At 36.5% G+C, this 23991-nt stretch overlaps 1 protein-coding gene across 1 annotated transcript in view; it reads right to left on the bottom strand.

Moving 5' to 3' along the window:
* Positions 1 to 23991, bottom strand: part of LOC129232415 (poly [ADP-ribose] polymerase tankyrase-like) — a 61708-nt gene that overhangs the window by 26581 nt on the left and 11136 nt on the right. The window contains exons 4-6 of the mRNA XM_054866559.1: positions 17596 to 17739; positions 15566 to 15645; positions 8158 to 9183 (exon numbers count right to left, since the gene is read on the bottom strand). Of these exons, the coding sequence (XP_054722534.1) occupies positions 8158 to 9183; positions 15566 to 15645; positions 17596 to 17739 (1250 nt within the window). The remainder of the gene's footprint in view (positions 1 to 8157; positions 9184 to 15565; positions 15646 to 17595; positions 17740 to 23991) is intronic.

The raw sequence follows: 23991 nt of genomic DNA, 5'->3' as shown, positions 1-23991 counted from the left end.
AACTTGTGAGCCACCTTGTTTTCTTTTTTAGGTTCAAAGAAATCCATATAAGTTTGCAGAAGGAGATTGCAGTCTCGGCGTCCAAAGTTCCTGGCGCCCAAAATGCTCGGCGCCCAAAGTGCTCGACGCCCAAAATGCTCGGCGCCCAAAGTTTCCGACGCCCAAAGTGCTCGCCGCCCAAAGTTCCCGGCGCCCAAAATGCTCGGCGCCCAAAGTTCCCGTTGCCCAAAGTTCCCGGCGCCCAAAGTTCCCAGCGCCCAAAGTGCTCGGCGCCCAATCTTCCCATTTCGTGTTTCATAGGACCCTTGAGAACCGGTAAATCTATCCGAACAAATCCTTGTTGTATGGACTGGGAAGTGGTTAAAATGCCTTCTCGCCAAGCACCGAATTTGAACTGAAGGTTGGTAATTTGGCGTGATTTCCATCGAAGGTTCGAAATATTGTAGGTTTGCTGTATGAAACGAAGCACGTTGTTGCATTCTGGCATGTGTGCATAAAAATGTACATTTTGTAGTGGTAAATATTAGTGTTTTTATGTAATTAAATTGAATGCATGTGTCTATGTGCAAAGGGCAAAAGATTTATTCTTCTCTGAACTACCGGAGGAAGCATAAAATAATATTCTAAGAAGTTGAAAGTTTATTTGTATAGCAGTAAGTGGTTTTCGTATGCTTTATTAAAAGTGTTATTCAGGGTTTACTTGCTTATGAATTATGAAAATACTGAATCAGTTCATGAAATTCTGTGTGTTTAATTTGCATCTGTTTCTTTTTCTACTATTTTGCTAAATATTCTTAGTAATAATGCTAAATGAACTCGAGAAACATGCAATCCTTACACGTTTATTGAATCCACATTGGATCTAAAACTCATGCAAGAATGTCAGAACCACACACTAAAACTAATCTGCGACGGACTCTCACGAATTTCATCAAATAAAAAGTATTCTATATGAGTAAACAGTATGAAAAGAGAACTGCCACGAAATATTCACCGACTGCTAAATATGGATTGAGAGATGATTTGCATCTCATAACTTGATACGTAAAACTGACATTGATTAACCACAAAGAACGTATAAACATGCCTTTAGGAACACCCGGTAGGACTAAAAAAAAAGAATTTTCACAACTTGACACTGCACAAGTCGTATGTTCAATAACTTAAACCTTACAAGTGACCGATAATGTCTCATGCGACAGATATACAAGTACATATAGACGTAATGACAAAACTTATAGAAATGGATTTGGGAACTGTCAAAATGCAGGCTTGTTAACATACACATTTGCATACATAAATACATACACAGAATTTTCTTTTTTTTTTCGAAATTCGTTTAAAGGTAATTAAAAGAAATTTATTCTGAAATTTTAGTGATAATAGTTTTTGTGAAGACAATGGTTCCTCTTTACATGAGGAAGTAAAAGTGCTCCTTACGACATCAAAAAGTCTGAAATTTTAATCTGGAAATATTTCTGGATAATCCAAGTTTTCAATAATCCGAGGTGGCGTTAGCCCCAATTACCTCAGATTTTCGAGATTCTACTATATTTATAGTTTTTTGGTATGATTATCTGTGTGCACGAATGTTTGCTTGCTTACTAATGAAATGGATATGTATATAATTTTAATACAAATATGTATTTTATACAACTAATGACAACATTTTTTCTTTTCTTTATGTTTGTTTTAGGACCGTGCTTCGCAATCACTTGCTGTTGGTGCAATTTCTCAGAAGAAGATTTGAAGAATTGCTGTTTCTTCTGCATGTGTTAATACCGAATGGTTTCATGACAGTGAGATTTGGTGTGTTGTATTTCATCAATTCTTCTGTTGTGGCTTTTCAGTGGACACATAGTAGTTGTGTAGAGCCGCTTCTTTTATTTGGTTTGATGTTATATTTTCACTTACCTCTGCATTAGATGACATTCCTTCTATAAGCATTTCGTAAGTATATTAGGGTAGTAATAGTTGACTCGATAACTTAAAGCTAAGGGGCCTTGAACAAGAGTTTGATTTTTTTGTAGTTCTTCTAATTTACAACAGATGTATGTATTAAGCTGTCCATTGTTTCTTGCAAGAGAGTCTCTCTGTATGCAGGTATAATTGCTTACTTATAAAATGTATCTGCACATTATTTCGGTACAAATACGTATTTTAAACGAATAATGACTGCATTTTTTTCTTTTCTTGATGTTTGGTTTAGGACCGTGCTGTTGGTGCAATTTCTCAGAAGAAGACTTGAAGAATTGCTGTTTCTTCTGCATGTGTTAATACCGAATGGTTTCATGACAGTGAGATTTGGTGTGTTGTACTCCATCAATTCATCTGTTGTGGCTTTTCAGTGGACACATATTAGTTGCTTAGAGCTACTTCTTTTGTTTGGTTTGGTTTGTTTACCACTACATTAGATAAACTTGCTTTTGTATGCATATTCACAAGTGTATAAGATTACCACAGTCTACTCTTGATAATTCAAAACTAGGGAAATTGAAAGAAAATTTGAACTATTTGGAGTTTGTTTTATTTGTAGCTCTTAATTCTAAGATATGTAAATATTAAGCTATTTATTATTTTTTGCAAGACAGCCTCTTTGTTTGCTTACTAATAAAATGTATTTTTGCATAATTTTGATAAAAATACATGTTTTATGTGCAACTAATTTCTATATTTTTTCTTTTCCTGATGTCCATTTTAGGATTGATTAGCAATCAATTGCTGTTGGTGCGATTTTGCAGAAGAAGCCTTGAAGAATTGCTGTTTTTTTTACATGTTTTAATACCGAATTGTTATACAATAGAGAGATTTGTACTTGTGTATGCTCCATCAATTCCTCTGTTGTAGCTTTTCAGTGGACATACTTATTACTTTGTTTAGTATTGCTTCTTTTGTTTGATTTGTTGTTTTATATTACCTTTTACTACTAATTAGATGAACTTCCTTTTTTATTTTTATGTACACATGTTGACTTTCTCAATATGTGAACTTCTGCCAATGGCAAGTAGGAGAAATTAGTATTATAATTATCGTATGGTTTTCAATTTTCATTTAAAAGTTATCAACAATGAAAGAGTAAAAAAAAAAAGAATCAGTTAGTATAATACTTGTTTACAATTCGATAAAATGTATAACAATATTAATAACATCAAGAATTTTGAAGAAATGTTTATTTTTCCTTAAAAATGTTTAGCTTTGTGCAAACATTATTGTATTACTTGTGTTTTTATAGTACCTAATAGGGCCATATTTTGTGAATAAACATATAGTATTTTAAATGAAATCTTTTTTGTTGTTTTTAATAGTAATTTTTGTGTGCTGGGACAGCAATTGCAAATAGGCAGATAAATAATGATAAACTAAAAATGTATTTACGCAATTTTACTTTCTTTCAAAGTATCATTATTTTACATAATACATATTATTTCCTGAAATTTCAGAATATATTTTGCTTCTTTTATTGAATTGTCTATGACACGCAATTGGGAATAAATTGTCCTTGATGTGTGTGGTAATGCTGTTTGTTTTGTGCTTGTAGCCTCCTATATGCCTCTAAATTTTTTGCACTGGTAGAATTTTGATTCTTTACTTTCATTTTATCCCTAATGGGTCGTCTACAAATGATGTCATGCTTTAAAGGAAAGAGGGGTTTTAATTCTGAATATTTGACAAGGGGAAAGGAGGGGATAACATACAAGAAGAGTCATTGCATATCATGGTTTGAAATAAAGGTATTTTTGTTATGTAGTGTGACACTGGAGAGGGGATCAAATATTTAAAAAAAATGACATCATTTATGGACAGCCTTTTGTATTTATGTAGCATATCTGGAGTCAAGAAATTGAATTAAGTAACTAAAACTGAAACTATAATCCTGCATCTAATAAATGCTTTGTTAGAGTTTATAACCTAATTTTTACTTTTTCTAAGTTGCAATAAAAAAAGTATGCAAGTATACACTAAAAGCTAATGCACTTAAAAATAGAAACTAAATAAGAATTTAAAACAAAATTCAGATTTTAATGTATTGTGAAAGCATAACTTAGATAAAACAATAAAGTTATAGCTTATTCAAAATTGAGGAAGAATGGCACTTCCATTTAAAAAATGCACAGAAAAAAAAACTTGTTACTTCTGAAAAACATTGTTTAAACTATTCAGTTTCACTCTACATGTTCTCAACATTAAAACACTTTTTAGAAGACAAAATATTCTTAACTGCTTTAGCAATGTTAAGTAGAACATTTCAGCAAATATTAAATAGCAGTGGTCTTGAAAGTATTAATTAAAAATTCATTTGAATTAACATTCAACAAATTAGTATTCTTTAATAAAAATTCTTAGGGTTATTAAGGATTTAACCATGTTCTCATTGCCAAATAAACAACCCTTCTTATTTTGTTACCTATTGTTCAAAATTTGATAAAAAGAACTAAATTACATTACCTAATTCATCAAATAAACTGACAGTTTTATCAAAAACTTAAAATAATTACTTTCTGATGAAACTGCCCTTCGAAAAGGGATTGTAATTACAAAACAATACTGTTGGCCCAACTGATGAAAAACTTTTTTTTTAATTTAACTATTCACATTTCTTGAAGGAATGTTATTGCAATTTGTGCACATCATAACAATGTTACTATTTTTTGGAAGATAATTAAAGGGCTATTATTGCATTCAATAAAATCATGTTCACATTATATAAGATGAAAAACAGGAGGGGGGGGGGGGTGTTTCTCAAACCATAGAAGCCTTGAAACGTTAATTAAACGTTGTTATTTTGCAGAGAGGATTGATTTTTGTACCATGGACGTTATTTAGTTTTCAACTAACCCCAGTTATAGAGTTTTTTTTTTTTTTTTTTTTGACTCTTTTATACTTGGGTCAGCATTTACATTAAATTGAGCACTGGCGGAGCCGAAAGCCAGAACTCCAGAGGATTTTTAATCAACCAATAAAAGGGAAAAAAACTGTTTAAATTTTTTCAAATGAGACAGATTCTGCTTCTGCTGCTCTCCTCTCTCCACTGCAACACGACTGGATTTGGGAAAATATTTAGCGAAAAATTATATATATATTTATACATTTTCATTGCAACTACAAAACTAATCCCGTCTTGGAAACTTTCCGAAATTGGAAATTTTAAAACTAAATTTTAGGTTGTCTTTGGTCATAAAAGTGGAAGTGGTGGAAGAAAAAAGAATTAAAAATATTTTGAAAATTTACGAAACATAGCAATTTTAAAATGTTTGTTTCCTTTTTCAACGATACCAAAAAGGTTTTTAAATGTTTAAAATGCTATACACAGACCCGTCATTTAGGTGATTGGAGGGCATGGGCGCCCAAATGCAAAATTGTAAGGGGGCTCAGATATTTTAACCATGGTTTAGCAGGATATTTTCCCCCATAGAAGCGGATTTCAGGACAGATTAGAGTCATTAAAATTTGATATTTTTAATTATTTATTCATTAACGGCTGGAGAAGAAATGTTTTTACATTTTTGCAAAGAAAAAGTATTGAAAGCAAGGAAGTTCTAGTTTCTAAGGGGAGGGGGGTTCGAGCTCCCTATATGGGCGCCCTTGTTCGAGACGTGTCTGGATTTTAGAAACATCATAAAATTAGGCATTTTTATAAGTATTTTGTATTTCCTCTATGAAACGTATTGAACACAAACCCTTCCCCCCCCCCCTCTCCCATGAAGACTTTGAAATGACGAGCTTGATCATACACAAATTTGAATTAAATATTATCTATTTCTCAAGGAGGGGGGGGATGGATATTAGATCACACATTCAGGGACGCCTTGAACTAAAATTTTCGGAAGCCGGAACATTCTCATTTTGCTGAAAATTTCAGTTTTATCGAATGATAAAATACGAATATCAGAATCGTCATAAAATAATTCCGAAAATGATTGCTGGGTCTCCGTTAAAACTTATAAAATTTACATTGCTTTGATTCTCAGAAGGGCCCCCTCAATGAACGGAACCCTAGTTTCTGGGGCTTCTAGCTGACGTGGCCTTGACTGATGGGAATCTAATCCATGTCCTCCTGCCCCACACATAGAAAAGCACGATCACTTGGCTTTTGGCCCTGATTAAAACTTAGCAAGTACACTATAAGGAAGAAATAACGTTGGTACATGTATTAATTTCCATTTGCACACGCATATAAACGAAATGAGCGTTTGTATTTGTGAATCTAGCTTTGCCTTTACAGTTCATAAGAATTTACCTTATTTGAAAATATTTTGGCAACTGCAGTTCAGAAGAAAATTTTTCATTTTTCAGAGAAACAATTTAGTTGCCAAGTGCGCGATAAACCACGCCAAATAGAGACCTGGCGAGATATCTTTCTATTGTTCGTGAAGGCAGTTTAACAACGTCCTAACTGTTTTTAACTAATTTCATGGCAAAGTTTAGGTGAGCCTTTAATTGGAAATTTATTGCTGATGAGACCATTGTTGAACAAAGCTTTTATTGAAATGCATCTCAAATTTTCAAAGTAATATAAATATGATTTTCGCAAACATACATCGATGACTCACAGTAGCTTTTCCTCGGGGTGCCCTTGTCTTAACTTTAAGATATTACCTCGCACTCGTTTCATAAATAATTTCGTCAATTAAGTCCCAATCTAATTCAAATTTTCATATACCGCACAAAAAAAAAACTTTGCCTGATAATTCTCCAACAAAAGACTAAAAAACAGAAAAATAAAATAATAGTTTAAAAAACTAAAAAAAACACGCTTTCGTAGCAAAATGAACTGAAAAGTGAAAAATAATCTTTGGATGATAGTAGTTGACCAATCACTTAATTTTAATGGAAAAGCGTGGGAGGCTTTTCTTCCATTTGTTGTCCAAGCAAAAATGTAAATAGACAGCACCCCACGCTTTTTTGTATTCCATTAAAATTAAGTGATTGGTCAACTACTATCATCCAAAGATTATTTTTCACTTCTTAGTTCATTTTGCTACGAAAGCGTGTTTTTTTTTTTTTTTAGTTTTTTAAACTATTATTTTTTAACATTTTGTTCCAAACCGTTTTAATTCGTCAACTACTCGTTGAACAGTCCCATTTTACCACGGCGGCACGCGAACAGTTCACAAACTCAGCCGCTTCGGAAATGCTTCCACCCTTGGCCCGAAAGCCAACGATCGTGCCCTTTTGGGCATCGGATAAATCGCTTCGTTTCTGTATTACGCCAACGATTGAAACGTTTTCCGAAGCCCTCACACACCCTTTATATACGCTCAACTGCACCGTGCTGCCACCTGCCTTCTGTGATTGGTAATTTAACTCTGACGTGGAAAGTACGTGGTGGTCACATTAATGTGACTGGACTGTGTATTTAGATAAATAATGCAAGATGATTGATTATGGTTTGTTTTACATTTCTTTTTAATAATTTATTATTTGGTTTTCATTTGAAATTTGATAATTATCTAAGCGGTCAAAACTGGATAAAACTGACTTTATCCCGGCCGGTTTTATCCATGGTTGAAACCACCACTGGCCGAAACTCTTACTACCCTGCTTTAGGCACTGCCAAATAATAAACAGATTTCAGTTGCAAAAGCTGCAAGAACAAACCCCAAAATAAAATAAAATATATTTTGAAATCTGTAAAAACCTCAGAGCAAGACCGGCGAAGTCCAAAAAATGCGATTTTCAATTTTTCTGGGGAAGATTTCGATCATTGGGAATCTGGCGATATGTCTGTCTTCATTGGCGTCCATTTTTAGTTCCAGTGCCAGCGCGAGAGGTATCTTACCCGAAAAAAAAAAAAAAAAAAATTACCCTGAAAATGAGACGACCGCACCAGATCCTCAATCATCGAGGCATGTGAACGTCATTCTCAGTTTTTAGCCAGGATAATATTTTCGGCTCACTCCATTTCTTTCGTGCCAATAGGGTACAATAAAAGAGAATTTATCAATGGCTAGAATATTCCTTTTATTACGTGGTTGATACACAAAAAGCATTTAGCCCATGATGTACAAAGCTATTTGAAAGGTGTCTCAAGAATAATTCACAAAAAGAAAAGCAGATAAAGTTCAGTCACAAGAGGTTCATACAGTTTGAGCAAAGTCCTGTGATCTTTATTTTTTTTCATCCCATTGCGAGGCACCCGAACGGAATCTCGCCGACTACAGCTCCGCCGCCCGGGCGAAGTGCCTCAGGTCGTCGTCGTCCGCCAGGCACGCGAGGAGAACGTCGGTGCAGGGGGTGGGCAGCGGCCGGCAGAGCAGGGGGAAGCAGCGCAGGAAGCGGTCCTCCAGGGCCCTCCTCTCCCGGACCTCCCCCAGCCGGACGAGGAGGAGGTCGCCGAAGAGCGGGAAGTCCCGCGCCAGGAGGTCCCGGTCCGAGAGCCTTCGGATCGCCTCGTCGGAAAGGCGCCGGGCCAGACGGGAGGGGGGTCGGCGGGCGAGGTCGCGGAGGGAGAGGTGGGACCCCTGCACCCGGGCCTCCCTCATCTCGGCCTCGCATTCGGAGAGCAGCCGGACGCCGCGCTCCTCTTCATCCTTCGAGAGCCCCATCTGCTCCCAATGTATCTCGATGTCCCTCCACGCGTAGGTCGAAAGGAGCACCCTCGCCACACAGTCGTATCCACGCATCAGGGCATAGGACAGGGGACAGTGGTCATCTTCATCTTCAGCCTGCAGACGCGCCCCCCTCGACACCAAGGCTCTCGCTACATGAGCGACACCCCATCTCGCAGCGTAGTGCAGGGAGGTGCCGCCCCAACGGTCCGGCCCGTCGCATTCCGGGGCGGTCTCCAGCAGCAATTCCGCCGCGGCCTCCTCCCCCTGGTACATGGCGTGATGGAGGGGCGTCCAATCCTCTTCGTCTTTCGCACTTGCGTCTGCTCCCCCCGCGAGCAGCATACGGACCACATTCACGAACCCCCTCTGTGCGGCGTAATGCAGAGGGGTGCCCCTGTAGTCATCCACAACATCCGCGATGCAGTCCGCATCCACCAGTAGCTCCGCCGCGGCCTCCTCCCCAAACAACAGAGCCAGGTGAAGGGGCGTCCTTCCGTCATAATCCCTCGCCCTCGTGTTCCATCCTCCGTCCAGCAGCGCCCTGATCCTCTCCGTGTCTCCGCTCACTGCTGCATCATGCAACGCGTACTCGTCCGTCTCCGAAGCACTTCCGTCCTCCGGCCGGCGTCTCCTGGAAGAGAGAGAGAGAGAGAGATTCACGTTCCGTTCAAACTGAGAGCGGAGGGGTTGTCGATCACTTTCCCACTCATGTTCACATGAAATCTTATCTGAATGATCTCTGCACTAGAAGACCTTCAGAGTGAAAGATAACTGTCAAATCTAAACATATTTAACGTGATGCAGGTAAGGGACATTTGGATTCAATGTCCTAAATTCTTACTTCATCATGAATTTTACTGGATTGGAGGTTGAGAGACAGCACACGATTTCAACCAAACTATATTTATTAAGAGCAGATTAAAAACACCGTCACGGTTTACACGTGCTTGAGTGGAAAAGTGAAGCAAAAGTCCGTGACCGAAACAACACCGGCAGCTTTGCACATTGGACAACACTCTGTGGCCACACCAAAAGCATAGGTAGTAAAAAATGGAAAAAAGTTTCATTTGCATAAACATTAATAATTTAACAACGTCAATCATTAAACATGAACACAAGACATGGAGAATATTCTATGTAAATTATCTATTTTCAGTTTCGGCAATAACAATGTTTTATAAGTTGAAACTAAGGTTTATACACAGAAATATTTTTCGTTTAAAATTTGTCCCCTACGATGCGATCTGGGGCTTTTCTCCTTTAGTGTTTCATTGAATGTGCAAAACGACTCGTATACACCCTACATGAAAATAGAAAGGTTAAAAAAATTATTTTAAATATATTTAATTTGTTTTAGAGGAAAAGATTTGAAAAAACTCGATTCATTATTCTGAAACAGCATTTCATAAAAATGAATAAAGCTGCAGTGTTACTAAAAAGAACTGTACAGCCGGATATCCGAATCCGGCAGACAAAGCGCAAGAAACCAAGCGCGAAACCAAACCTTGCCTCGGTACATAGAGACTACCTAGACCATCACCTGCCACGGAAAGAAGGGAAAATTCCTGAATGAAGAGGAAAGGAAGGAAGCAGTCCTGACCGTACCGAAGCCAGATAAGAGACAGCCAAAAGAAGTTTTATGGGTAGGATCTATATCTGGGGGGGGGGCGAATCGGAAGGGGTCTGAAAAATTTGAGCTTTGTTTTCATTCAATTTTATTAACTTTTTCCGAAAATCAAACTTAGTTTTAAATGCTTATATTGATTCTGGGCCCCTGAACCTATTGGTCTAGGGGCCCCCGAGTAAGATATCAGAGGTCGTTGGCCAAATACTTTCTCGGGGCGCTTTTATAGCCATGCATTAAAATTTTTGCTTCTTGCTAAAACAGTTTTCGCCATTTGGGGGTCCCCCGAATGGCCGGGGCTCTAGGTTATGGCCCAGCTGACATATTCAGTAAAGAGTGTCCCTGACATTAGGTGGGGAAATCGAACCAACTCTTGATAACCCAACTTAAAGAAAATAAATGGAATAGCTACTTTGTTTTAAGATTACTTTTTTTGCAGCTAATTGTTAATATATTACATACCAAGATTACTCAATTTTGTTTTCTTCAAAACAAATAAAAGATAGGGACTTTACCAAGAAAGTGAGAAGGAAGAGATCCTCTAAATAATTGCCTTTAACTCACCAAAGACAGCCTATAGTGTTTTTAAACGTCAATTTCGGAAACATTCCAGAAGAGTCCAAAAAACCCCTTTCTTCCTAATATGTTAAAAAATTGCTTAAAATTACTTTTCTGCAACTTCCATTTTGAAAAATTCCGGGGCAAAGTTCTGAAACCTTCCCAAAAATTTGTGATTTTTAAACTTTGATTTTCAAAAAAACTGGAGCAGTCACGGAACCTTATCTTTTATCGTCAGCTCATCAAAGGTGAACTACAATTGCGTTTCAGGAGTTTAAATTCGGAAAATTTCCGGGGGCGAGCCTCCGAACCCTCAATCCTTTTTTAATTAAAAATGATGATCTAAAATTGCGTTTTGGGAACTTCAATATCAAAACCGTTTTCCGGATAGTCTCATCCTTGAACAACTTCCCCTAACATCTTATATAACATCCTATAAACGTAGTTGTGGACCACTTTGGTTGAAGTTAGGGGAAGGGATGAGGAGGTTTGGAACTTTTCCTTAGAAATCGAAGTTGACAAAGGCAATTTAAAAATAGCTTACAATCGCATTTTTAAAACTTCAATTTCGCAAAATTTACAAAGAAGGCCAACAAAATCGAAAAATTGCACTTCAAATATACAGTAATACGATTTTTAGTAGGGGGCCCAAAATTGCTGGGGATCAGAAAATTTGAAGTTACGCATCTAACCAGTGGCATGGCTAACCGATGTTTTTTTTAATTGCGGCGGGGGGATTCAGTGGGCATTTAATTTTTCACTTCATATACAAACTAGCTGTACCTTCACAGTGATACCCGTGCAAGGAATTTAAAGCTTAAACTAATGCTCCATAACGTTAAACTATGTCAACAGTTTTTCCGAAGCATAAAATAATCCCCGCCCCAACTCTATTATTTAACCTCACTAGAAAGTCGCCTGTCATGGTATGAGGGGTGAAAATTTGCTTCCACGTAAATTTGAGAGTAGCGATTGCCTGTTTGGGGATATTTTGGTACTTTTAAGTTTTAATCCAAACTGCAGTGGATTAACCCTTAACTCTGGCAGATAGCAGATAATGAGGATAGACAATGATGCAGTGGCTAAAAAACAATTTTTTTTTTAATTTTACAAAATGATGTTTCTGTGTTTCACTTTAAAAAGCGTAGCACTTCAGCGACTATTTGTTTCGAACAAGGAACAGATTAAAAGCCTGGATATTCACCGTGGGGTGCAAAAGTGTCAGTTTATGATTTGACTTATAAGAAAACCCTTAAATATTCAAATGGAAAGCAAAAATGAAATGGACACAAGAATGGCATCGACAGGGAGTGGAGATGAAGCACTAAATAACCATGGGTGCAAGTTTATTGATGTGTTCAAGGCGGAAAATATTTTGAGCTCCCGCCCCCCTCCCCACATGCGTGCTTAGGGAATTTTTTATGAGTATAGGTGTTTTAGATTTTAACAATGGCAGTTTTGGGATCTGTGTTTAATCTGAATTTTAAGCTTGTGTCTTTTTCTAACAACATGGACCCAGTTTAAATTTTAAGCATTTTGATATCGTAGTCCATAAATCTGAAAACCACCAATAACGGGGGGTCTGGGAGATCTCCCCCAGAAATAACTTTAAATTGAAGTCCAAAAAACGCAATGGTAGGCCATTTTTGCCAAGTTTAGGGAAAGGAGGGGTTCAGGGACTCTCTTAAATCAAATTTTTCAAACTGATAGTCCCAAAATCACAATATTGGGCGATCTTCAAAAACATTGGAGAAAAAGTGAGGGGGGGGGGGGGGGTGTGGCTCTCCCAGAAATTGAAGCTTTTAAGATTTTGAAAGTGTAGCTTTAAAAACGAAATTTTACTCTAACTTTCATAACATTTACACGCTTTTTGAATGCATTTGAAGGGATGGAGTTCAAGAACTCTCCTTCGGCAATATTTCGAAACTGAAGTTCCAGAAACGCAATTTTAGACGATATTGGATGATGTTAAGGGTAAAAGCGTTCGGAGCTCCCCGCCATTAGTTATTTGCCGATCGTAAACATTTTTATTGCAGCAATAAAATCGCTTGGGACATAAGATTTTCATTTTTGCAACATAAATCACTTCTGATCGGAATGTCTACCCAAGATAGCGTGAACAAACCAGAAAAGAAGAAAAGGTGGGGGGGGGCGATTATGGTAATAAGAATTCTTTCATAAGATAGCACGTGGTAAATTTAGCTATAAAAAAACAGCTGCAGGGAAGAAGATATATTTTTTAAACGAGAAACACTATATAATATTCATTAATTTAAAAAAAAATAGGGGAGCTTATTCTTCACTCCAGGGAGGATCCATGAATCATACCCCTCAAAAGGCTACAGCGTAAAGAAGTGTTTTAAATATTTCAGCATCAAAAACATTTTAGGAGAGAACTCCCGAACCCCTTCCTCTAAGTTCAACACAAACGTCCTTAATTTGAGTTTTTTAAGGCTTCAGTTTCTAAATTTCTTTTAAGGAACAGTACCCCCCTTTACCTATATACATGACTTATGACCGCCTAAAATTTTTAATGCTTTAATTTCGGAAACTTTTTGACAGAAGCTTCCGACTCATCCCTTCCCACTTATGTCGTCCAATAATAGCGCAAAACAGAATTCTTAAAACTTCAGCAACGAAAATTTTTCGGGCTGGGTAGCGGAATAGCCCCCACTCCTTGTCTGAAGCAAAACACACTAAAGGTTGTGTATTTTTTTTAAAGATTTATTTTTCTATTGAACGAGCAACTCCCCTTCCACATCGCCAAAGACAACCCAAAGTTTTAAGACTTCAATTTCGAAAATGTTTCGAGAAAGACCCCCCCCCCCCGAGTTCCCTAACTCTTAACTCACTTAAAAATAGCCAAAATAGTATTTCAATACTTCAGCATGGAGAAATTTTCAGGGGAGAGAGACCCCCCCCCCCAACTCTTTCCCCTAAGTTCACTAATTTGACTTAAATTTGCGGTTTCCCCTTTTCATCGCCGAAGTTTTAAGAATTTAATTTCCAAAATTTATTGTGACAAAGTCTTCGAATTCCCTCTTTTCACGTCCCCCAAAGATTACCTAAATCAGAGTTCTGAGTACTTCAGTTTTGAAGGGGGAGGGGGACCCGAACCCCTCTGCCACTATGTTCGTTACCTCTCCACCCTCTGCCTCTATGCTCATTAAAGATGGTCCAAAGTTGCGTTTTTAAAACTTCAGTTTCGGATTTCGACTAGAGAGCCCCCCCCCCCCCTCTTGACATTGGCAAAGACAGCCTATAAGTTTTAAGATTTCAATTACAAACATTTTTCGGGAGAGCGTCCCAAATACCCTTTGTCTTGAGTCATTTAAGTATAGCCTCGAATAGTTATTAATACAACAGCTACAAAATATTTTCAGGTTAGAACACCGAAACCATCTCTCATAAATTCACCAAAGATTGCCTTAGTGTTTTTCAGACTCCAGTTTCCAATTTTTTTTAAACCTAACCCTTCCCATTTGACATCATTAAAGACAGCCTAAAGATTTTTGACCTTTTCTTTTCAGAGTTTGCAGAGGAGAAATCCCGATCCAGTCTTAGCTTCAAAAATGGCTTACAATTAAGTTTTTCGATTTTTTTTCTAGGGCCCTTGAGTAGCTCACCCCCTCCCCCCTTTCTTAGATTCTCCAAAATATAAATGTTTTAAGATCTCAGTATCGTGGGAATTTGCGGATTTACCCTCTTTGCAAGAGCAGCGTTTTTGTCGCAAACTCATGCTGCCGTTAATTTTTTCGCTTCCTTTCTCTCTCTCTCTCCCCCTCCCCTATTTCCAATCCAGCGAGTGTTAGATTGAAAATTGGAATTCAGTGATTCCTCAAGTCTCAGGATATTTTACCACAAACATTGTCAAAACATATGCCCATCGGTGTTTCAAACCAGCTTGAAATTTGCTCCCGATTCTTTCCAGAATTCCCATTTTCATTGAAATCTTCAAAATCCCCAGCAGTTAAAAGTTTTACCTGGTATATGGACGCCCTTTGATGTGGCGTAAACATTTCATCCCGTCAGCAATCACTCTCAACCTGTGATTCAGATTCAACTCTAAGACAATTTAAAGAGCAATTAATTTCAAGAGCGCGCATAATTTTCATTTATGCGTGTAAAGTTTGCGAAAAAAACAAAAACCGCAAATGAAAAAAAAAATGAAACGATGATAAAAATAGCAAGTGAAAAATAGAAACAAAAGGCGATCAATTTGAAAAATTAGCCAGAATAGCGTGCAACTCCGCGGTCTGCAATGCAGTGAGTCGGAAATAACAGAGCTACTTAAAAAAAAGTCAAACGGCGCAAGTCTAAAAGCCACCCCTCCAAAAGCACGTTGCCAAAAAAACAAGCCTATGGCGGGAAATCGAGAGAATGTTGATGTAAATTCGTGGTTATGGAAAGGTCCAATTATTGAAACATATTTTCAAACACTCATTTTTTTTTAGTAAAAACTGAAGGATAGCCATCAAATTTCTTTCCGTCCCGACCTCCGTCTCGGAATTTTTGTCCAAGACGGAAATCCGTCCTGAGACGGAAGGTCTTGCACCCATGTAAATAACAAGTTGGATTGAGGAAAGCCTTCGAAATTTCTAAACCATCTGATGATTAAACTAATTAATCCATTAGAATGGGGCATATTAATTGACAAAAAATTCAATTTTTCTATTTTCCCCCAAATTTCCCCAGAATTTTTTTTTGCTTTATCCTCCAGTTCAAAATTAAAATAATTTTTACATCTCCAAATGTGACACAATAGGGAAGACTTCCCTTCCCGTTCTGAATGAACGACAGCACAATGTCACTTCGTATACGGACAACTTACCTGGGAAGTTGTCCTTCGCCATCTTGGGATTGACTCTTGGACGTCGATGGCAGCTCCCCATCTGCTCCTCGGCCACTCCCCTGAAACAGAGAGAACACAGGGTTCTTAGGATGGACAGCAAATCAGGCAACGCATCTACCAGTGTGTATTTTACTTTACGTGGACCGTTTCGAGCTTTGAGATCAATATACCTAAATTTTATGAATTCACCCCTGATAGTTATAACGCTATTAAGATCTGAAAAGTGTCCTTTTTACGCTGACCGACTAACGCATGGTGCGATTTTGAAATGTTTCCTCAAATAAATCGAAACGAAACTGTTTTGTCAAGCGCTGCAAACACAAGCTTGCTAATGTTTAAATTTAAATGGGTAATTTTTAAACAGAACGAGACTTGTAGCAATACTTAAAGTTCCATTAAAGTGAAAAATGATCCGTCAAGTAATTTAATTCACAAATATTAAGCTTGAATTCGCCACCTTGAGATGATCATAAGACAAAGAGTCGAAACATTGAGTTCCCTATTTTTTTTAAGTTGTCCCTAACATTGTGCACTGCAAAAAAAAAAAAATAAATAAATAAATAAATAAATAAAATAAATAAATAAAGACAGTTAAGTCAAAATAAAGACTATAGCTTTTGATTAGCTTTCAGAAAACAGACACGCAAACAATTTTTTTACTTTCTTTTATAATGTATTACAGTTCATCCTTTCATCACACAAAATTAAAGTGTTCCTAAATTTACATGATTTAACTGTTCAAGATGGATATTATTTATACTGGTAAGTGTTTTTTTTTCCTAATTTAATGACTCTATCTGATAATTAAACAATATGAAAATCTTTTTGAATATAAACAGAGGAGTTTTTGCACATTTAAAACCTTTCAAGTGATGGTAATGGTTTTACTCGTTTGCACCCGGGCCAAATTTTCTGCATATAATGTCTGCACTTTTCCCTTTATTAATAAGGGGTATTATAGTCAGCACACTGGAGTACAACATATTTTTTTTCTCTACAATTACTTCTTTCGAGTAGGGATATTTTTGAAGAATGATTGAAGCTTTCAAAGCTTTGGGTAAAAAAAAATATGTTGTACTTGAGTGTGCTGACTATAATACGTCTTATTATTAATGGGAAAGCTGTAGCTACTATATACAGAAAATTTAGCACGGGTACAAATGGGTACAAGTCATTACCATCACTTGAAAGTTTTGAAACAGGCAAAACATCCTTCGTTCATCTTTAAAAAAATTTTTAACATTGTTTAACTATCGGATAGATTAATTAAATCAGGAAAGAAAAGCACTTACCAGTATAAATGATATCCATCTTGAACAATAAAATCTTACGAAATTTGGAACACTTTAATTTTGTGTGATGAAATGATGTCTGAAACTCAACTGATTTATTCTGCTACAAACGGATACGTGCCTCTGAACCTTATTACTCCAGGTGACGGAAGGGAGTAAGGTAAAAACAAATAACTAAGTATCATGTTTTGGTTTACTGTTTGCATCATCCCAATACCAAAGTTGAGAACTTCGAACATGACTTTTGTCCACCCAGCCAGCACTAATCGAAGCACTGTGATTGTTAGCGTCCTCGAGAGAACAATGGACAGTTTGTTGTCGGAAGAGAACCAGAAGCCCTTCTGAATCTTTCGAATCTGTATTGTATGTAGACTGTAAATAATTGTTCCCTTAGCTCTTAATTAAAACATTAAAACTGAATCACCCTGAACGCGTTGATTAGTCTCGACAGTATCCGAGAATCAGAAGGAATTCGAGGGGGCCTGCCAACAGAGGAGGAGAAGGAAAAAAGAGAAGAAGAAAGGAAAGGGGGTTTAAAAAAATTAATGGGAAAAGCAGACACTGTGCAAGTTAGCATAAGAGCTGTTTCCCAATAAAGGGCAGGTATCACAAAGACAAAAAACTTCCTCCAGAAACTCATGATCACTGTTCACATTTCGCAATCTAAGCCTTTGTACACTGGACTTCTGTCATGAATCACAAGTTGCATTGGACCACAAACAGACATTCACAAATCGCAATCAGTACCTGCAGTTCCTTGCCAGTCTCCCCTTTTTGGAGGCCTGCATTCGTGGCCTGGGATCGTAATTTTACCTCAGATTCCTCGCATCTTGGGCAGGGGATTTCAAGGTCACGCTGGGCCTGAAGAGATTTGTAAAGAATCAGAATGAAATATGGAACACACAGCAGAATTCAACGCTGCATTCTACGAAAGTATATAAAATAGCTACGTTTAATCCAACTCGTGAACAGGGTTGAATTAAAAGAATGGCCAACCTTTGAAGATTTATAAATGGCATCAACACCATGGGTCGATACAGATACAAATTGAGTTCGTTTTGTGGCCCCTTCACAAAACTTTAAATAGTAAAAGCGGCTGCAAAACCAAAGCCGAATTTAGCTCTATGCCACCCCAAGACATGGATTTTAAATCTGTCCCCCCCCCCCCCCCACTGAAAAGGGAGAAAAACTTCCTTGACTCAAAATCGGGGAGTTTGCAGTGTTTATAAAAACTAAGAACCATTTCAATGTCCAGCAGGGGGTCTAAAATTTAAAATTTTCTTCAAAAAAATTGTATTTTTCTATTTTTTTTTCTTTTTGAAAATTGGCTTTTCAAGTTTAAACATCAAGTTCAAAAATTATAAGCAAACACATTTTCACATCAACATTTGAAAATAAATAACTTCAAAGATGGTACATTAAAAAAAAAGTAACTTAAACTAGTATAAATCTATATCTTAGAGTACTATGTGGGATGCTTAAATATTGCAGGAGAGCAAAAAATTTTATTTAATTCTAATTACGTACTTTTGGCTGTTTGTATTTTTCAGCTCTAGAATTTCTTAAAATTTACCTCACATTAAAAAACAAAGTGCAGAAAAAAATCAGTTAGTTAAAGAATATTATAAGTTTTAGACTCAATGTCAGATACCTAAATGTTTTTTAATTTAAATAAATGTGTTTTTTGGGTACCAGTACATTTCAAGTTTCTAAAGATAGCTTTGTTCTGATTCGGACAATTGTACAAGTGCTGGTTCACACTTTCCGATGCAAATCGGCAACGGCCGCCGTTGTTCAAATTATGTGAAATATTTTCCCATTGTTTTGATTGTTTTGATATAAAAGGGAAAATATAAGAGGGAGTGCGATTGGAATCAAAGTTGCCATCCACCGGCAACTTTGCTATCTACGACGTGTGCCTCTATTCCAAAGAACAGAACCATTTATTTAACAAGAAGTTCCGTCTAGAACTATTCGAGCCTACTTTCCCGTATACCCATATACTACTTTCTAGTACCTGATGAATATTCTCAAAAATAGCTAAAATCGAAAATTGTTTCAAGTACATTTTTTTAATATTTTTAGCTAATTTCTTGGAAAAAAATATTCCTCACTCATCTAAAAAAATTAAATGAATAAAAAAACCGAATAAAATAGCAGCACCTTTTAAACAAAGCAGCTAATACACTTTTTCCATAAAAAAAATTCTTTAACAGCTTTGAAAACGAAAAAATAATAATTAAAATTAATAAGCTTATTAAAATAAATACATCATATTTATTTTAATAGTTTCTTTTTCTCCTGTTGCCAAAAATATTTTTTTAAATGAATTAATGCACTTACCAAAATAAATAAAAACAATAAAATGTAAACTTAAAAAAATACTTTTCATTGTCAAAAAAAAAAAAAATCGTCTGCGCATATCTTTATGTAGAAACATAAATGACTTCGAGTTTATCCGCAGAAAACTGAAAACCTAAATTAAAACTTTAGCTTGAAAATAAAAACAAGTCATATCAACAATAATTATTTCACAGTTAAAAACATAGCTGCGGAGTCGGAGTCGAATATTTAAGAATCGGAGTCCGTCATTTGTCCTCCGTGTATAAATTTTTGCCAAAGCTATGAAGTCAGAGTCAAAGTCGGGGCATCGGAGTCTGATTAATTGTCGAACAAAGGAGTCGGATTCGGAGTCAGGTGCCCCTAAATTCTCGGAGTCGGAGTCTGGCATCAAGAGCTATTTCCAACAAAATTTGTTTGAAAAAAAATTCGCTTTCAAGCAAGGAATCTACATTGACTTTCAGTTTCCCCGTAGGTGCTAATGTTAAGGGATTTGAAGTGTTCAAAGTTGAACGGAAAATTGTTCAAATCAAAAAGATATTTTATATAAAAGTTTTTCATCAAAAGCTTTTTCTCACAAAGTTTGTTTGAAGCAAATTCGCCTCACAGTTCGGAATTGCCTTGAATTTCCCTGTAGGCGCAAATGTTAAGTTTTTTTGAACTGTTCAAAATTGAACAAAAAATAGTTCAAATCAAAAAGTGAAATATGGGAATGAGCTGTCCTCTCCGAGACCTTTCGAACAAAAAAAGTTTGTTCGAATTGGACTATTCATTCATAAGTTATTAGGGAGGGACAGAAAGACAGACATTTTTTCCGATCTCAATCACTGCCTGTCTCAATACCCTTCTTTCCAATTTTTAATTTTTCGATATTTATTTACTTATTTTATTTATTTTTGACTTTTTTTTGTTTTTCACGATATTTTAAAGATGCCTTCTTTCATGCTTTTTTCTTCTTGTTCTGACTTTTACTGGGAAAGTAGGCTAAAAAGTATTTTCAATTACAAATCTTATTTTCTTTTCTTTTTTGAGTCATGTCATTTTTTTGACTTTCAATTTAAAGAAAAGTTACTTGCGAGAAAAAAACCCAAACATTTATTAAATTTAAAAACTTTCCATATTTTGTGTTTGTGATCATTTTCATGAGATGCAACATTTTGAACTAAAAATGCTACTATGCTTATATTTCTTTACATAATGGAAATTCATTTCTGCAATCAGATTACCAGTACTTTAAAATATGGGGATAATAAGAAAACTGCTGGATATAAGTCCAGTTCAAATAAATAAATACGGTACGCATTAACCCAGCAGGTTTCAGTAGGTGGGACCAACCAGGGAGGACTTTTCAGGGTTGGGCACAATTTCCCCCCCCCCCCCCCCAATAAGGATCAGGAATGTCATTTTTGCCACTCCTCAAACAAGTTGTGTGGTCGCGAGTGAAGTCGAGTCTGTTCATGTGCAGGACACCTGACCCTCCCCATCATATCCACGATGCCAGAGAGTGGAATCGGGAGAATCCTTACCTTGCCGAGAGCCCTTCTCAGTTCCTCCATCTCGAGCGCAGTCTTCTCGGAGAGTGCTCGTAGCTCGGCCTAAAAGAAAGGAGATGGAATTAAAGACGGGGAAAACACATTCGGAACGAAACACCGAAGATTGAATTTATGCGAATGCACTGCCACATTGTACGCAATTTTGATTCAGTTAGGAATTTGCTTCTCCCATCCAACGACCTCTATTAAACTCACTTTTAAAAAAAAATGATTTACCGAAAAAAGTAAAATTAGTGATTTCCTTTTAATTTTTTTAAAAATCATTCACACACATTGGACAATGCACAATAATGAATTGACATAACAGGCAGACAAAATTCAAAAAAAAAAAAAAAAGTAGTGTTTTTTAATTATTATCAGCTTTAATTTAATTTTTCCGTGGTCATTCTCTTAAATAAAATTTTCGCATACTTTATTTCGTAAACTGTACAGCTAGCACATATCACACCACCTACAAAACTGCCCCATTTGCAAAAACTATTTTTCGAGAAAAATCAACTGAAATGTGATGAGCCTTAGCTTAAATTCTTATAGTAACACACTGACACATCTCAAAAATAAGGCTAAAAGTTTTGCACTAGGCAATAAAAATGCACCAGGACATGTATATAACTCAAAATCGACATTTTTTGACTTGCAGCGGTGTTGTATTAGGTGTGCGATACATAGTTACGTAAAATTTCATTCAAAAATTAAAATAAAAAAAAAAAACACATACACAGTATGTCATTTTCTTCCGAGTCATAACGAGAACTGGCCGAGTGTCATCACAGTTGCAGGAGGACGGACATAAAATCAATTCTCTGACGAAAGTTAAATCCTATTAAGCTTAAAAGGACACATATGTCAGAAATGTTAAAGCTTAACTATAGTGAATGCCTTAAAACGAGTTCAAAGCAACACCAGTTCTATTTCTGATGCTACAGCATGGTAGAAAAATTACCAATTTACGTTTGGAAAAAAAAAAAAGCATTATTCTCCTATCCTTAAGAGTAAACCTTGACTTGTGATAATTCTTGAGCACTTTTATTGAATTAACAACTGAAGACATTTGGCAGGTTGAACTAGGGCAACTTGCTTTTTACTACAGAGCTTTTTTTTTTCTAAGTTCACCAAAAGGTCTTAGGGTCCTTTCGGCTTACATAAATGGAAATTCAGTTATAATAATCTTCCAAAAGAAAAACTTTGTTTTGTAATTTCACCCAGTCCTAAGTTCACTAACCTTTTAGGTAGAGAATAATATTGTATCATGAATTTTATTTTGTTGTTATAAAAGTAATTTCTCTTTCTTACCAAAAATATCTTTTGATTATATTTATTTTTAATGTTCCTATAATTCCCTTTTTACTGCAATAAGTAATTTTACAATAATGATTGATCCATTTATGAGTTGAACGAAAAATGAGTGCAAATGCTTTATGAAAAAGCAAAAAAATCAAAAATAATAAACAAATAAAAAAAGAATGCTGTTAAGAAAATGTTGGAAATAGCTTTTTCAAGATCAGTCATCAATGTATGAAAAAAAAAAAAAAAAAGACCCTCGACCCACCCAACAAAACAATTCTAATTCTTTAATCGCAACTGTATGACATTTTTTTTCTCATTTAATTCAAATCATTTCAAACTGCACATGAGACTCACTGCTGGGAGAACTTCAAAACTTTTTATTATTTCAAAAGTAGTTAAAACAGGGTTGCCACAGGAAAAATGCAATAAAAAAAAGGTAGCACGAAACTCTCAAGAAAGTAGCACTCGTGCGGTGAGAAAGCATCTAATAAATAGGTTGTAAAAATTTGACATTTTTTTTTTTTTGGATTTAAAAAGAATGAAAATACAAAAACGAAGCGTTGTTGTCCCTCAAATTTTAGAACTAATTTCACGAAAATAATCATACTTTAAAAACTTTTATTTTAGACTGAACTATTTTAGTATGTTTGGCAGCAAGCTACCGCCCTTAAGCCAGAGCTAAGGCAGAAAAAACTACCTGCAAAATACGAGACAGCCCGGCCATCCCATCCAGAGACCAGCAGTCTCGTTCTTTTCGGAACTCATCTGTCGGGAACAGGGAATGACCGAGCCGGAGGCCGATGAAGACGGGAAGACATCCGAGACTCGAATGGTGGCAGGATGTTGCTTCATCGTCACACTAGGGTCTCATTAACGAAGAATATGTTCATATGAACAAAAGAAAAGAGTCCAGATCATGGTCGTGCCCCAGTCCACCCCATCGGCAGAAAAGTAGAAAAAGGAGGAACTGGTCCTTTGGAAAGGCGATTACGAGATTTCGACAAAAACTCCGATGGGTCCCTTCATCTTCGCGCCCTGGTTTCAAAGAGTGAAAAAGTGAAGAGCAGATGACAAAAACACGAAAGCAAAATGATGAAAAGTGAAGTCGATCGGTGGTTTTCAACAGACACGAGCGGGGAAGAGAAGGATACAACGGGAGTCTTTCTGCTTAGAGTCGACAAAATCTCATCCGTGCTCGGGAGGAATTCGGTAGGGTCGCAAGGACAAAGGCAGCAGGAAATTTTTCACCCATCTTTTAACAAAGAAAATCTAAGCGTTGTAAATGAAGGCAAGTTTCCTACAAATTACATGAGGCTTCCTAAAGGAAAATAGGGGCAAGTTTTCACCTGGCCACTGAAGTTTACATTCTGTTAGTCCAATGACATCTTTGATGACTCAGACCGGCGACCAGCGTCCATTTTCATCCCGGATTGAGAAATATTCCAACCGATGGTTTTTTTCTTTTCAAATATTTTCCTAGTCTCTTGATGTAATAGAAAATGGAAGATGAACCCAGTACACTGCCTGTATTTCAAGTATAAGTAGACACGCAGTCCCAGACATTTTCGTAAATACTGTTTCTGACTAAGAATAATGGTTTGCAATTCAAATTATTCTCATAATCGCAAGTGTAAAAAAAATAATATGCATACAGTATAAGGTAAATAATGAGGAATATGTCTTATTTCAAAAAGATCTTTTATATTTTTCAGCAAAAAAAAAAAAAAAAACTTAAAAACCCTGCAATGATGCACCTCAGCCTTCTCAAAGCACTCGGGCAGAACAGATAGGTAAGCACATGTTCAGCTACAGGAGAAACGAGCGGATAAAAAGTTTCACTTACATTTTCCTGGGCAAGTCTTGACACAGCACTGACAGCTTCTTCAGCCTGAAAAGAAAGATGGAGCCCGTTAGCATCGGTCGGCTTGAATAA

Source organism: Uloborus diversus, unplaced genomic scaffold (genome assembly GCF_026930045.1).
Source record: "Uloborus diversus isolate 005 unplaced genomic scaffold, Udiv.v.3.1 scaffold_12, whole genome shotgun sequence".
Lineage (NCBI taxonomy): Eukaryota > Metazoa > Arthropoda > Arachnida > Araneae > Uloboridae > Uloborus > Uloborus diversus.
The sequence above is the reverse complement of the archived record's forward strand: the minus strand, read 5'-3'. Positions and strand labels throughout refer to the sequence as shown.